Source organism: Ranitomeya imitator, chromosome 2, assembly GCF_032444005.1.
Source record: "Ranitomeya imitator isolate aRanImi1 chromosome 2, aRanImi1.pri, whole genome shotgun sequence".
Taxonomy (NCBI): Eukaryota; Metazoa; Chordata; class Amphibia; order Anura; family Dendrobatidae; genus Ranitomeya; species Ranitomeya imitator.
Window position 1 is genome coordinate 37,502,068 of NC_091283.1, and position 16,910 is coordinate 37,518,977.

General features: G+C 46.1%; 1 protein-coding gene across 1 annotated transcript in view; it reads left to right on the plus strand.

The window, feature by feature from the left end:
* Positions 1-6,445: 6,445 nt before the first annotated feature.
* LOC138661657 (lymphocyte antigen 6D-like) overlaps positions 6,446-16,910 on the plus strand; it is a 43,999-nt gene continuing 33,534 nt past the window's right edge. The window contains exons 1-2 of the mRNA XM_069746493.1: positions 6,446-6,565; positions 15,679-15,763. Of these exons, the coding sequence (XP_069602594.1) occupies positions 6,508-6,565; positions 15,679-15,763 (143 nt within the window). The 5' untranslated portion in view covers positions 6,446-6,507. The remainder of the gene's footprint in view (positions 6,566-15,678; positions 15,764-16,910) is intronic.

The following is a 16,910-nucleotide window of genomic DNA, read 5'->3' on the forward strand; positions in this document are numbered from 1 at the left end:
TTCACAAAATTTTTACTTCAGATCCAATTTGTTTTATTTTACCAAGGGTAACAGGAGAACTTGGACCACAAAAGTCGTTGTACAATTTGTCCTGAGTACGCCAATACCCCATATGTGGGGGTAAACCACTGTTTGGGCACATGGCAGAACTCAGAGGGAAAGGAGCACCATTTGACTTTTCAATGCAAAATTTGCTGGAATTGAGATCGAACACCATGTCGCGTTTGGAGAGCCTCTGATATGCCTAAACAGTGGAAACTCCCCACATGTGACACCATTTTGGAAAGTAGACCCCCTAAGGAACTAATCTAGATTTGTAGTGAGCACTTTGAACCCCCCAAGTGCTTCACAGAAGTTTATAATGTAGAGCCATAAAAAAAAATCATATTGTTTTCACAAAAATGATCTTTTTGCCCCAAATTTTTTATTTTCCCAAGGGTAACAGGAGAAATTGTCCTGAGTACGCTGATATTCGATATGTGGGGGTAAACCACTGTTTGGGCGCATGGCAGAGCTTGGAAGGGAAGGAATGCCATTTGACTTTTCAATGCAAAACTGTCTGGAATTGAGATCGGACACCATGTCGCGTTTGGAGAGCCCCTGATGAGCCTAAACATTGAAACCCCCCACAAGTGACACAATTTTGGAAAGTAGATCCCCTATTGAACTTATCTAGATGTGTGGTGAGCACTTTGAACCCCCAATTATTTTACTAAAGTTTAGAATGTAGAGCCGTGAAAATTAAAAAAACATTTTTTTCCACAAAATGATATTTTAGCCCCCAAATTTTTATTTTCCCAAGGGTAACAGGAGAAATTGGACCTCAAAAGTTGTTGTCCAATTTGTCCTGAGTACACTGATACCCCATATGTGGGGGGAACCACCGTTTGGGTGCACGGCAGAGCTCGGAAGGAAAGGAGCACCATTTTACTTTTTCAACGCAGAATTGGCTGGAATTGAGATCAGGCGGCATGTCACGTTTGGAGAGCCCCTGACGTGCCTAAACAGTGGAAATCCCCCAATTCTAACTCCAACCCTAACCCCAATGCACCCATAAACCTAATCCCAACCATAACTCTAACCACACCCCTAACCCGAACACACCCTTAACCCTAATCCAAACCCTAACCATAACCCTGACCACTCCTCTAACCCAACACACCCCTAACCCTAATACTAGCCCTAATCTCAACCCTAACCATAACCCTAACCACACCTCGAAGCCTGACACACCCCTAACCCTAATCCCAACCCTAACCCCAACCGTAAACATAATCCAAACCCTAACTTTAGCCCCAACCCTAACCCTAACTTTAGCACCAACCCTAACCTTAGCCCCAGCCCTAACCCTAACTTTAGCCCCAACCCTAACCCTAACTTTAGTCCCAACCCTAACTTTAGCCCTAACCCAAACTGTAGCCCCAACCCTAACTGTAGCCCCAACCTTAACTCCAATGGGAAAATGGAAATAAATACATTTTTTTATTTTTATTATTTTTCTCTAACTAAGGGGGTGATGAAGGGGGGTTTGATTTACTATTTATAGTGGGTTTTTATAGCGGGTTTTTGTGTTTGGCAGCTGTCACACACTGAAAGATGCTTTTTATTGCAAAAAATAGTTTTTTGCATCACATTTTGAGAGCTATAATTTATCCATATTTTGGCCCACAGAGTCATGTGAGGTCTTGTTTTTTGCGGAACGAGTTGCCGTTTTTATTGGTACCATTTTCGGGCACATGACATTTCTTGACCGCTTTTTATTCCGGAGGAGGCAGAATGAACAAAAAACAGCAATTCCTGAATTTCTTTTAGGGGGGCGTTTATACTGTTCCGCGTGTGGTAAAATTGATAAGTTTTATTCTTCGGGTCAGTATGCTTACAGCGATACCTCATTTATATCATTTTTTTATGTTTTGACGCTTTTACACAATAAAAACTATTTTATGTAAAAAATAATTGTTTTTTGCATCGCTTTATTCTGAGAGCTAGTACACAAAAAAAAAAAAAAAAAAAAAGGTAGCGGGCACCACAGCTATAAATAAATGAGGGATCAACCATATGCATATAGAACAGTACATTCAAAGAAAGCCAAGAAAAAGGGATATGCATAACACTGGGATCAACCATCAAAATAAACAGCAACTTTATTAATACAAGGCATATCAAAACAAGACATACATTTAAAAACATTTCAAAAAACCCAAAGAACAGCATATGGCCAGTAAGCCACATGCTACCCCCCAGACAGATGGAAATAAATGGCAATAAGCACCACACAAAGTCTAATATCAAATACAGAACAATGCACATATATACAATTTCAGATATGCAAACTCAACCACTACCTGCTACACTCTATGGGCTTAAATTACAGCTTTTGTGCAACCTTATCAGCGCTTACAAAATGTGTATTGCACTGCCCAGGAGCCTGGGACTAGGATAACCCCATTCTAAATCAGGGAATACCACACAGAGGCAACCGTACACTTACGCTTTATTCTGAGAGCTATAACTTTTTTATTTTCAGGGGGACCATATCACAGGTGTGCAGTGGGGCCATGTCGCAGGTGTGCAGGGGGCCATATCACAGGTGTGCAGGGGGACCATATAACAGGTGTGCAATGGGGCCATATCGCAGGTGTGCAGGGGGGCCATATAACAGGTGTGCAAGGGGACCATATAACAGGTGTGCAAGGGGACCATATAACAGGTGTGCAATGGGGCCATATCGCAGGTGTGCAGGGGGGCCATATAACAGGTGTGCAAGGGGGCCATATAACAGGTGTGTGGATCGCCACCAAGGACTAGGGGACCTTGGTACGGGTCATTCGGTTCTCAAGGGGGATGTCACGTGGCTGACCCAGTCCGTGGCCCTCGGGAGGGCCCTATTAAAGGGAAAATTCTTTAAAGGGGAAATGTTCGTGACGTCACCTGTGGTATTCGGTCAGGGTGACCGACGCTGCTTTAAGGGGTCCAGGGCACCAGATCACAGGGTAGGCAGAGTCCGGCCGGTTTGAAGGCAAATCCAGAGTCCCCTTATCCAGGTGGAAATCAGTAGCCTTCCTCTAGTGCCGTGGTATTGTAGTACCTTATTGCTGAGCCTCTCATAAGGTCCTCACAACTATTGTAGATGTTCTAGATGTTATGTCTCTCTCTGTTCCCCTGATGGATAGGACAACCCGTATGACCTGAGGCTTTTTACAGGGACTCTATCATGCCTCGGCCTCTCGTGGGTGCCACCTTGCCTCCTGGGTATGGGGCAGATCAGTAACGTGAAATTAGCTGTACTGACGGTCTCTGGAGCAAGGCATAAAGTACTGTTGCTCCCTCAGTGTTCCGGCTACCGGATCCTGCGCCTCAGAAGGAGGCAGCCTGTGCAGGGCAGAACTCCTTCTGGTATCCACTCCTTTTGCTATGACTTCGTTTCTCACTCTCTACAATACAGTTCTCTGTTCATATCCTCTCTTAGGAACTGCCGCACGATGGGCAGGCACAGCTCCATGACCTTCTGTCTAGGCCTCTGACAGGATTCCACCCCTGTCAGGGACCAACTACCTGAGCCGAAGCTCAGCCAGCAACTGCCTAACTTCCTCTCCAGGCCAGCAGTTTTACCTAATTGTGAAGAGTTCCCTAATAAATAGGAGCATAGCTCCCCCTGGTGGATTGGAATATGAAATGTGTTGTATGTTTGTGATACCTGGTAAAGAGATCTCCTTTATTGCCTCCAAACGTAACATCACTCCCCCCTAGAGGAGAATGATATTACTGCAACGACCAGGACCCTGGGGCGCTGCATGTGCAGGGGGCCATATCGCAGGTGTGCAGGGGGCATATAACAGGTGTGCAGGGGGCCATATTGCAGGTGTGCAGGGGGACCATATAACAGGTGTGCAGTGGGACCATATAACAGATGTGCAGGGGCATATAACAGGCGTGCAGGGGGCATATAACAGGTGTGCAGGGGGCCATATTGCAGGTTTGCGTGGGGCCATACAGCAGGTGTGCAGGGGGCCATATAGCAACATCACATGGCACAATATCCAACAGGTCAGTGACTGCAATGTGCCAACTAGTGACATGGCAGCAGCCTTCACTGGTGGCTCCTGGGATGCAGGTTGTATGGAGACAGATAAATAGGTGATGGAGAAAGATACAGAGTAGAGAGAATAATATATAGAGTTGATATAAAAGACGACAGACTGGAGAGATGAACTCTCAGCAATGAGCTCATAGAAGCTGGTACCTACCCGGCCTCTCCTCCGCTCACCGGCCGGCTACTGGCAGGTCAGCTGGTGTGCAGGCAGTGCCGGCGGGCAGATACTCCGCTCCCGAGTGCGGCTCTCTGCACGCTTCCAACCGTCTTCATTGCCCTGGCGAGAGGGGAGAGGGGGGGGGGCCACTCACGCTGTCTGAGATACAGCTTGCTCAGACTACGCAGTGACCGTCCGCCGGACTGTGTGATGTCAGGTGGATCAGAGCGCTGAGGCTGGAGACACTGGTAAAAGGGCAGGAGGATCATGAACAGTGCCTGTGGGCAGACACTTCGCTCCCGAGTGCGGCTCTCTGCACGTTTCCAACCGTCTTTATGATCCTCCTGCCCTTTTCTCTGTGTCTCCAGCCTCAGCGTTCTCCTCCTCCACCTGACATCACACAGTCCGGCGGACGGTCACCGAGTAGTCTGAGCATGCTGTATCCCAGATAGCATGAGTGGGCCCCCCCCCCCCCCCCGTCTCGCCAGGGCCCCGGCATTTGCCCGGGTGCGCCGGGTGCTGACGCCGGCCCTGCCGGGAAGCCACTTCATTTCAGGACCCGAAAGGAGCCCCGTGGCCATTTTGGATCCGGGAAGTCCATGGAGAATACCGGAACAACGCGATCGCATCGAGTTGTTCCGGTGGGAGAGCGCAGGAAGCCCCCATCCCTGGACGATGCTCCTCTATGTCGCAGTCACTACTGACAGCGGCATCAGAGGGGTTAAATGCTCACGATCGTCGCTAGTGCCGATCGTGGGCATTGCTGTGGGGTGTCAGCTGTCACATATAGCTGACACCCACAAGCGATCGCCGCGGTGCTCACCGTAAGACTGGCCGATCGTGCCGCCGTACTAGTACTGCAGTTTGTGGGATCTCAGTTCCCGCAGAGAAGTACTAGTATGGCGCATGTCGGGAAGAGGTTAAAGTTACTTTTCAGAATAATCTGTCCTGTGTGTATATGAGAAATAACACTATTTTGAGATATTATATCAGTTATATTCTGCATCTTCACCAGTTTCCCTTCTTCAGTCGTAATTGTTTATCTGGCACTTGACTCTAAGCTGGTGGGAGGAAACTAGCTGCTATGATGTCTCCTATACAAGCACAACAAGCAGACGTATTCTTGCAATTCATCCTTTAGCACACAGACAGACAAGAAAACACCATGGAGACTGTTATTCAGCAAAATTCAGTGTAAATGTGAATCCACCTCTAGGTTGAGCTCGTTGGATAGCTCAGTTCTAAGATTGCATTAGTCATTAAAAGTAATAATTAGTGTTACATTTGGAGAAACCAGAAAAATATATTTAACACAAAAATCTGCTTCAAAGATGACCTTTCATGAGATTGTTGAAAAGTTTAAATTCTAATTTATGCTAAGACTAACAGGGTGTTAGGAGAGATTTGTCTCTGTGGGCGTGTACTTTTTCTCTTGTATGATGTTGACCAATCATAAGCAAGAGGAATAATATAGAGGGAATAAAGGAACACACCCCTAGGGAAGCAGACTCAGCTTTCTGTGTGTGAGGCCAGTAATGACACACCACCCTGCTCGCCTGTGTAGTCTCAGCATCTACAGTGTAGAAAAGAGCAGAACAGAGCTTTGTGTCATTAAAAACACTTCTTGCTGATTTCATATCACAGCGTTTAGCGTGGGGGAGGGAGAGCACAGCAGAGCGGACAGTGCCCTGAGATGAAAGTCACAAGTGTTTTTGTTTTAAACTTCAAAGCTTTGCACTTCTCTATACATTAGTTGCAGAGATCATGGAGGACAGCAGGGCGGTGTGTTATTGCATGCCTCACAGAGTAAGTTGGGTCTAGACTTTTCTGGGGGGTGTTCTTTTTTACCCCTGCATGATGCCTTCTGCTTATGATTGGTCAAAGTCACGCAGGAGAAAATAAGTACACTCTCCCAAAGAAGAATCTGCGCTAATGCTCCTAGTCTTGAAGACATCTTATTCAGTTCTGCAGCCACTATTCCACGATTTGGCCAGATTAGCATGCTAAAACTGGTGAATGGTCCTTATCATCAAAGACTGGTTTCTGATGACACAAGTCTTATGTAGCGGAGGCTAATATTTTATCATTACTGCCATTATTGAACCTTGCCTTTTATTAGGTGTACATTCTTTTTCCACCTCCTACACAGGTGATGCTGCAATAGCTAAGATTAACAAACCTATAAAAACAGTGCAGAGCAAGGTCGTAACTTAGCGGAAGCAGAAGGAGAAGCAGAATCCAGACCATCCTGAGCACGATGGAGGCTAAACACCTTCTATACCTTACTATCCTCATCTTATCCAGCTCTCAGACTGGTAAGTAAGGTTAGGTATACAGGTAAATACGACCGTATGTCTCTACCTAACTGCATAGGGTATGGCTGTCAAAGTGTGAGGAGGAAATGACACTGCTGTGTGCACTGTGCTGCGTATACATGTCATGGTGTAGTAGTGTAAGGAGGAGATGACACTGCTGTGTGCACTGTGCTGTGTATACATGTCATGGTGTAGTAGTGTGAGGAGGAGATGACACTGCTGTGTGCACTGTGCTGTGTATACATGTCATGGTGTAGTAGTGTAAGGAGGAGATGACACTGCTGTGTGCACTGTGCTGTGTATACATGTCATGGTGTAGTAGTGTGAGGAGGAGATGACACTGCTGTGTGCACTGTGCTGTGTATACATGTCATGGTGTAGTAGTGTAAGGAGGAGATGACACTGCTGTGTGCACTGTGCTGTGTATACATGTCATGGTGTAGTAGTGTGAGGAGGAGATGACACTGCTGTGTGCACTGTGCTGTGTATACATGTCATGGTGTAGTAGTGTAAGGAGGAGATGACACTGCTGTGTGCACTGTGCTGTGTATACATGTCATGGTGTAGTAGTGTAAGGAGGAGATGACACTGCTGTGTGCACTGTGCTGTGTATACATGTCATGGTGTAGTAGTGTGAGGAGGAGATGACACTGCTGTGTGCACTGTGCTGTGTATACATGTCATGGTGTAGTAGTGTAAGGAGGAGATGACACTGCTGTGTGCACTGTGCTGTGTATACATGTCATGGTGTAGTAGTGTGAGGAGGAGATGACACTGCTGTGTGCACTGTGCTGTGTATACATGTCATGGTGTAGTAGTGTGAGGAGGAGATGACACTGCTGTGTGCACTGTGCTGTGTATACATGTCATAGTGAAGTAGTGTGAGGAGGAGATGACACTGCTGTGTGCACTGTGCTATGTATACATGTCATGGTGTAGTAGTGTGAGGAGGAGATGACACTGCTGTGTGCACTGTGCTGTATATATGTCATGGTGTAGTAGTGTAAGGAGGAGATGACACTGCTGTGTGCACTGTGCTGCGTATACATGTCATGGTGTAATAGTGTAAGGAGGAGATGACACTGCTGTGTGCACTGTGCTGCGTATACATGTCATGGTGTAGCAGTGTAAGGAGGAGATGACACTGCTGTGTGCACTGTGCTGCATATACATGTCATGGTGTAGTAGTGTGAGGAGGAGATGACACTGCTGTGTGCACTGTGCTGTGTATACATTTCATGGTGTAGTAGTGTGAGGAGATGATACTGCTGTGTGTACTGTGCTGTGTATACATATCATGGTGTTGTAGTGTGAGGAGGAGATGACACTGCTGTGTGCACTGTGCTGTGTATACATATCATGGTGTAGTAGTGTCAGAAGATGACACTGCTGTGTGCACTGTGCTGTGTATACATGTCATGGTGTAGTAGTTACATAGTTACATAGTTATTAAGGTTGAAGGAAGACTATAAGTCCATCTAGTTCAACCCATATTTGAAAAAAAAGGGCAGCAACACTTACCTGCCCAGATCTTAGAACAAATGCACTGCAGGGTGCATCCAGCCCATAAAGCAAGATGTTAGCAGCACAGGTGCAAAATACCAGATCAACAGCCACTCTCCACATACCCACTCCTGGAGGGGGTGACTGCCCAGTATACAATTGCACAGTAAAGGCCCACATAGGGCATTGTTCACACAATGGTACTGCATAGTGTCTGGTTCATAGCCTATTAGTCACGCCCCTACTTTTCGATTAGGCGGGCTGGCCAGTACACTTTTTTTCTGCTGTTGAAAATTGAATTTTTGTAGACCTTGAGTCTCTAGTGGCTTTGCTATTTAGTTTAGTTCAACCCATAGCCTAACCTAACATGCCCTAACATGTAGTGTGAGGAGATGACACTGCTGTGTGCACTGTGCTGTGTATACATGTCATGGTGTAGTAGTGTGAGGAGGAGATGACTCTGCTGTGTGCACTGTGCTGTGTATACATGTCATGGTGTAGTAGTGTGAGATGACACTACTGTGTGCACTGTGCCGTGTATACATGACATGGTGTAGTAGTGTGAAGAGATGACACTGCTGTGTGCACTGTGCTGTGTATACATGTCATGGTGTAGTAGTGTGAGGAGGAGATGACAATGCTGTGTGCACTGTGCTGTGTATACATGTCATGGTGTAGTAGTGTAAGGAGGAGATGACACTGCTGTGTGCACTGTGCTGTGTATACATGTCATGGTGTAGTAGTGTGAGGAGGAGATGACAATGCTGTGTGCACTGTGCTGTGTATACATGTCATGGTGTAGCAGTGTAAGGAGGAGATGACACTGCTGTGTGCACTGTGCTGTGTATACATGTCATGGTGTAGTAGTGTGAGGAGGAGATGACACTGCTGTGTGCACTGTGCTGTGTATACATGTCATGGTGTAGTAGTGTAAGGAGGAGATGACACTGCTGTGTGCACTGTGCTGTGTATACATGTCATGGTGTAGTAGTGTGAGGAGGAGATGACACTGCTGTGTGCACTGTGCTGTGTATACATGTCATGGTGTAGTAGTGTGAGGAGGAGATGACACTGCTGTGTGCACTGTGCTGTGTATACATGTCATAGTGAAGTAGTGTGAGGAGGAGATGACACTGCTGTGTGCACTGTGCTATGTATACATGTCATGGTGTAGCAGTGTGAGGAGGAGATGACACTGCTGTGTGCACTGTGCTGTATATATGTCATGGTGTAGTAGTGTAAGGAGGAGATGACACTGCTGTGTGCACTGTGCTGCGTATACATGTCATGGTGTAATAGTGTAAGGAGGAGATGACACTGCTGTGTGCACTGTGCTGCGTATACATGTCATGGTGTAGTAGTGTAAGGAGGAGATGACACTGCTGTGTGCACTGTGCTGCATATACATGTCATGGTGTAGTAGTGTGAGGAGGAGATGACACTGCTGTGTGCACTGTGCCGTGTATACATGACATGGTGTAGTAGTGTGAAGAGATGACACTGCTGTGTGCACTGTGCTGTGTATACATGTCATGGTGTAGTAGTGTGAGGAGGAGATGACAATGCTGTGTGCACTGTGCTGTGTATACATGTCATGGTGTAGTAGTGTAAGGAGGAGATGACACTGCTGTGTGCACTGTGCTGTGTATACATGTCATGGTGTAGTAGTGTGAGGAGGAGATGACAATGCTGTGTGCACTGTGCTGTGTATACATGTCATGGTGTAGCAGTGTAAGGAGGAGATGACACTGCTGTGTGCACTGTGCTGTGTATACATGTCATGGTGTAGTAGTGTGAGGAGGAGATGACACTGCTGTGTGCACTGTGCTGTGTATACATGTCATGGTGTAGTAGTGTGAGGAGATGATACTGCTGTGTGTACTGTGCTGTGTATACATATCATGGTGTTGTAGTGTGAGGAGGAGATGACACTGCTGTGTGCACTGTGCTGTGTATACATGTCATGGTGTAGTAGTGTGAGAAGATGACACTGCTGTGTGCACTGTGCTGTGTATACATGTCATGGTGTAGTAGTTACATAGTTACATAGTTATTAAGGTTGAAGGAAGACTATAAGTCCATCTAGTTCAACCCATATTTGAAAAAAAAGTGCAGCAACACTTACCTGCCCAGATCTTAGAACAAATGCACTGCAGGGTGCATCCAGCCCATAAAGCAAGATGTTAGCAGCACAGGTGCAAAATACCAGATCAACAGCCACTCTCCACATACCCACTCCTGGAGGGGGTGACTGCCCAGTATACAATTGCACAGTAAAGGCCCACATAGGGCATTGTTCACACAATGGTACTGCATAGTGTCTGGTTCATAGCCTATTAGTCACGCCCCTACTTTTCGATTAGGCGGGCTGGCCAGTACACTTTTTTTCTGCTGTTGAAAATTGAATTTTTGTAGACCTTGAGTCTCTAGTGGCTTTGCTATTTAGTTTAGTTCAACCCATAGCCTAACCTAACATGCCCTAACATGTAGTGTGAGGAGATGACACTGCTGTGTGCACTGTGCTGTGTATACATGTCATGGTGTAGTAGTGTGAGATGACACTACTGTGTGCACTGTGCCGTGTATACATGACATGGTGTAGTAGTGTGAAGAGATGACACTGCTGTGTGCACTGTGCTGTGTATACATGTCATGGTGTAGTAGTGTGAGGAGGAGATGACGCTGCTGTGTGCACTGTGCTGTGTATACATGTCATGGTGTAGTAGTGTGAAGAGATGACACTGCTGTGTGCACTGTGCTGTGTATACATGTCATGGTGTAGTAGTGTGGAGATGACACTGCTGTGTGCACTGTGCTGTGTATACATGTCATGGTGTAGTAGTGTGAAGAGATGACACTGCTGTGTGCACTGTGCTATATATACAGTGGGGCAAAAAAGTATTTAGTCAGTCAGCAATAGTGCAAGTTCCACCACTTAAAAAGATGAGAGGCGTCTGTAATTTACATCATAGGTAGACCTCAACTATGGGAGACAAACTGAGAAAAAAAAATCCAGAAAATCACATTGTCTGTTTTTTAACATTTTATTTGCATATTATGGTGGAAAATAAGTATTTGGTCAGAAACAAAATTTCATCTCAATACTTTGTAATATATCCTTTGTTGGCAATGACAGAGGTCAAACGTTTTCTGTAAGTCTTCACAAGGTTGCCACACACTGTTGTTGGTATGTTGGCCCATTCCTCCATGCAGATCTCCTCTAGAGCAGTGATGTTTTTGGCTTTTCGCTTGGCAACACGGACTTTCAACTCCCTCCAAAGGTTTTCTATAGGGATGAGATCTGGAGACTGGCTAGGCCACTCCAGGACCTTGAAATGCTTCTTACGAAGCCACTCCTTCGTTGCCCTGGCGGTGTGCTTTGGATCATTGTCATGTTGAAAGACCCAGCCACGTTTCATCTTCAATGCCCTTGCTGATGGAAGGAGATTTGCACTCAAAATCTCACGATACATGGCCCCATTCATTCTTTCATGTACCCGGATCAGTCGTCCTGGCCTCTTTGCAGAGAAACAGCCCCAAAGCATGATGTTTCCACCACTATGCTTTACAGTAGGTATGGTGTTTGATGGATGCAACTCAGTATTCTTTTTCCTCCAAACACGACAAGTTGTGTTTCTACCAAACAGTTCCAGTTTGGTTTCATCAGACCATAGGACATTCTCCCAAAACTCCTCTGGATCATCCAAATGCCCTCTAGTAAACTTCAGACGGGCCCGGACATGTACTGGCTTAAGCAGTGGGACACATCTGGCACTGCAGGATCTGAGTCCATGGTGGCGTAGTGTGTTACTTATGGTAGGCCTTGTTACATTGGTCCCAGCTTTCTGCAGTTCATTCACTAGGTCCCCCCGCGTGGTTCTGGGATTTTTGCTCACCGTTCTTGTGATCATTCTGACCCAACGGGGTGGGATTTTGCGTGGAGCCCCAGATCGAGGGAGATTATCAGTGGTCTTGTATGTCTTCCATTTTCTAATTATTGCTCCCACTGTTGATTTCTTCACTCCAAGCTGGTTGGCTATTGCAGATTCAGTCTTCCCAGCCTGGTGCAGGGCTACAATTTTGTTTCTGGTGTCCTTTGACAGCTCTTTGGTCTTCACCATAGTGGAGTTTGGAGTCAGACTGTTTGAGGGTGTGCACAGGTGTCTTTTTATACTGATAACAAGTTTAAACAGGTGCCATTACTACAGGTAATGAGTGGAGGAAAGAGGAGCCTCTTAAAGAAGAAGTTACAGGTCTGTGAGAGCCAGAAATCTTGATTGTTTGTTTCTGACCAAATACTTATTTTCCACCATAATATGCAAATAAAATGTTAAAAAAACAGACAATGTGATTTTCTGGATTTTTTTTTCTCAGTTTGTCTCCCATAGTTGAGGTCTACCTATGATGTAAATTACAGACGCCTCTCATCTTTTTAAGTGGTGGAACTTGCACTATTGCTGACTGACTAAATACTTTTTTGCCCCACTGTATATATATATGTCATGGTGTAGTAGTGTAAGGAGCAGATGACACTGCTGTGTGCACTTTGCTGTGTATACATGTCATGGTGTAGTAGAGTGAGGAGGAGATGACACTGCTGTGTGCACTGTGCTATGTATGCATGTCATGGTGTTTTAGTGTGAGATTATACTGCTGTGTGCACTGTGCTGTGTATACATATCATGGTGTAGTAGTGTGAGGAGGAGATGACACTGCTGTGTGCACTGTGCTGTGTATACATGTCATGGTGTAGTAGTGTGAGGAGATGACACTGCTGTGTGCACTGTGCTGTGTATACATGTCATGGTGTAATAGTGTGAGGAAGAGATGACACTGCTGTGTGCACTGTGCTGTGTATACATGTCATGGTGTAGTAGTGTGGAGATGACACTGCTGTGTGCACTGTGCTGTGTATACATGTCATGGTGTATAGCACAATCGAGAAGCACCGAAGTATGATATATCTGAGAACGACAAAGTTCTGCTCTCCCCAAACACCAATAAGGTGTCCTATCACTGGGACCACTCCAAGCAAATATAAATACGAAAAAACAGAGTGATGAAGTCCACAAAGACATAATTAAAAATGTCAATCGTAATTTTATTATGAACAAAATGTATCAACAAACATATACAAAGATGAGTCAAATGCCGCAAAAATGTGCTGTGCATTTTGTTCATAATAAAATTACGATTGACATTTTTAATTATGTCTTTGTGGACTTCATCACTCTGTTTTTTCGTATTTACATGTCATGGTGTAGTAATGTGAAGAGATGACACTGCTGTGTGAACTGTGCTGTGTATACATGTCAAGGTGTAGTAGTGAAAGGAGGAGATGACACTGCTGTGTGCACTGTGCTGCGTATACATGTCATGGTGTAGTAATGTGAGAAGATGACACTGCTGTGTGCACTGTGCTGTGTATACATGTCATGGTGTAGTAATGTGAGGAGATGACACTGCTGTGTGCACTGTGCTGTGTATACATGTCATGGTGTAGTAGTGTGAGGAGGAGATGACACTGCTGTGTGCACTGTGCTGCGTATACATGTCATGGTGTAGTAATGTGAGATGACACTGCTGTGTGCACTGTGCTGCGTATACATGTCATGGTGTAGTAATGTGAGGAGATGACACTGCTGTGTGCACTGTGCTGTGTATACATGTCATGGTGTAGTAGTGTGAGGAGGAGATGACACTGCTGTGTGCACTGTGCTGTGTATACATGTCAAGGTGTAGTAGTGAAAGGAGGAGATGACACTGCTGTGTGCACTGTGCTGCGTATACATGTCATGGTGTAGTAATGTGAGATGACACTGCTGTGTGCACTGTGCTGCGTATACATGTCATGGTGTAGTAATGTGAGGAGATGACACTGCTGTGTGCACTGTGCTGTGTATACATATCATGGTGTAGTAGTGTGAGGAGGAGATGACACTGCTGTGTGCACTGTGCTGTGTATACATGTCATGGTGTAGTGTGAGGAGGAGATGACACTGCTGTGTGCACTGTGCTGTGTATACATATCATGGTGTAGTAGTGTGAGGAGGAGATGACACTGCTGTGTGCATTGCGCTTTGTCATGCCTCCCTGCCTTATTTGCCACCCTGTTTGAAAAATGTAAACACTTTCTGCATTTTTATGCAATAGTGCAACACAACTATTATAAAAGTGGTTTCTCCAAATTCAGCAGTAATGCCACCTGTTAATACTACTGCAGTCTTAGAATTTTTCACCACATGAATGGAATCAGTTGTTGTCTCCAGCGACTCATATAATAATCAAGAGCTTTTTTGTTGCATCAAGTGAGCTTGAAACAAAACACCACAAATCAAACTACAGAAAATATACTATATAAAGTGAAGTATTCCAGAAGCCAACTACTGTTTTTTTTCTTCCTTTTATCTTCCTTTTTCCCTCTTTCCACTTCTCTTTATTTCTTTTGTCTTTCAACAAATACCTGGACTTGTCGCAGTTTTTGGACCATGATGTTTTTTGTATGTTAGTTGTCCAAAAAGTAAGAGAAGAGATCATTTTCTTGCATGAACAAAGAAAATGATACAGCTCTAAGCAGAATTTTCAATACGCTACTTGGACATGGCAGAAAGAGGAAGATGTCACCGGCTGTCACCAGATTCTTGAGGAGACCTGTTGTTCAAAAACTGGAAGAGACTTGCACCAAAATTTGGTGGAAGCAGGTGCTGAGATTTCAGTTTGAACATTGAGGTGCACATTAAATGCTGAAGGTCTCCATGACCAAACTCCAAGATGTCACCTCTACTGATCCAAAAGCACAAGAAGAGTCACCTCCAATATTCTCAAAACGATAGAATTAACCACAGAAGTTTTGGGATTCTGTTCTTCAGAGAGAGTAAATAAAACTGGAGCATTTTGAATCTATAGATCAGTGATATGTCAGGAGGAAGAATAATGAAGCATATGCTGAAAAGAAAATCCTGCCTACAGTGAAGTATGGTGTTGGCATGGTGATGCCTACAGTAAAGCATGGTGGTGGATCGGTGATGGTGATGCCTACAGTATAGCATGGTTGCGCCTACAGTGAAGCATGGTTGTGGCTAAGTGATGGTGATGTCTATGGTATAGCATGGTGGTATCTTGGTGATGCCTACAGTGAAGCATGGAGGGAGATCAGTGCTGCTTTGGAACAGATTAATTTTCTTTGACCCTGGAAATCTGTAGCATATGGAAGACAAGATAAAACTGGAGGCCATTGCCCTTGAGGAATGAGCAAAGATTCCTTTGGTCTACAGCAAAAAGCTGGTGTTTGGCTACGCATCATGTCTGCAGCAGGTCATAACAGCCAGAGGTGCTCTACTATTAAAGATGCTTGTCAGGAAAGAGGTAAATGAATCTGAAATTGCAGTTTATGTAGAATTTGGGGAGATCACTCGTTTTATTAGTTGTGTTATTTACATTGTTCTTGTCTGATGGATTTATTACAAACAGCAGAGAGTTTGTACAATTTAGATCATTTTAATTGCAACAATGAATAACGGCCACAAAGTACAGGCGGTGCACAGTCTCACTCCTGGTGAATATTTTATGGAATTGTAATTATATTTCTGGGAATTTCTCTTCCTTTTCAGTGACTTCCCTGCAGTGCTATGTGTGTACGGATACTAGCTGTAACAGCCAACATACAATGCCATGTTCTGCAGGATATAGATGCTTACTACTGTCAGGGCCGTATTTGCCACTAGGCACTTGAGGGCACGTGCCTAGGGCGGCGGGATGCGGGGGGCGCCCTTGAGCTAGGTTTTTTCCTTTTTTTTTTTTTTTTTATTTTATAAAACTCCGGGGTCAAGTTTCCGCCCCCCCTCCTCCCTCCCCCCCTTCCCGCCCCCCCCTCCTCCCTCCTTCCCGCCCCCCTCCCTCCCTCCCTGAAGACGTAATACTCACCTTCCTCCAGCGGTGGCTGCAACTGCGTCTCAGCGCCGTCCTGTCTTCAGCGGTCACATGGTACCGATCATTAAGGGTGATGAATATGCGCATATTCATCACCCTTAATTAGCGCTACCATGTGACCGCTGAAGACAGGAAGGAAGACGCTGAGATGCCAGGAAGTTCTGTGCTGCGCGCCGGTGAGAGGTAAGTATGACAGGGAAAAAAGTGGGGTGCCGTGCACACAGGGGGGAAGGATGGGGAGCCGTGCACACAGGGGAGGAGGATGGGGAGCCATGCATACAGGGGAGAAGGATGGGGAGCCGTGCATACAGGGGAGAAGGATGGGGAGTCGTGCATACAGGGGAGAATGATGGGGAGCCGTGCACACAGGGGAGAAGGATGGGGAGCCGTGCATACAGGGGAGAAGGATGGGGAGCCGTGCATACAGGGGAGGATGGGGAGTCGTGCATACAGGGGAGAAGGATGGGGAGCCGTGCACACAGGGGAGAAGGATGGGGAGCCATGTACACAGGGGAGAAGGATGGGGAGCCGTGCACACAGGGGAGAAGGTTGGGGAGCCGTGCACACAGGGGAGAAGGATGGGGAGCCGTGCACACAGGGGAGAAGGATGGGGAGCCATGTACACAGGGGAGAAGGATGGGGAGCCGTGCACACAGGGGAGAAGGATGGGGAGCCGTGCACACAGGGGAGAAGGATGGGGAGCCGTGCATACAGGGGAGAAGGATGGGGAGCCGTGCATACAGGGGAGAAGGATGGGGAGCCGTGCATACAGGGGAGAAGGATGGGGAGCCATGAACGCAGGGGAGAAGGATGGGGAGCCATGAACGCAGAGTGGGAGGATGGGGGAGCCATGAACGCAGAGTGGGAGGATGGGGGAGCCATGAACACAGAGTGGGAGGATGGGGGAGCCATG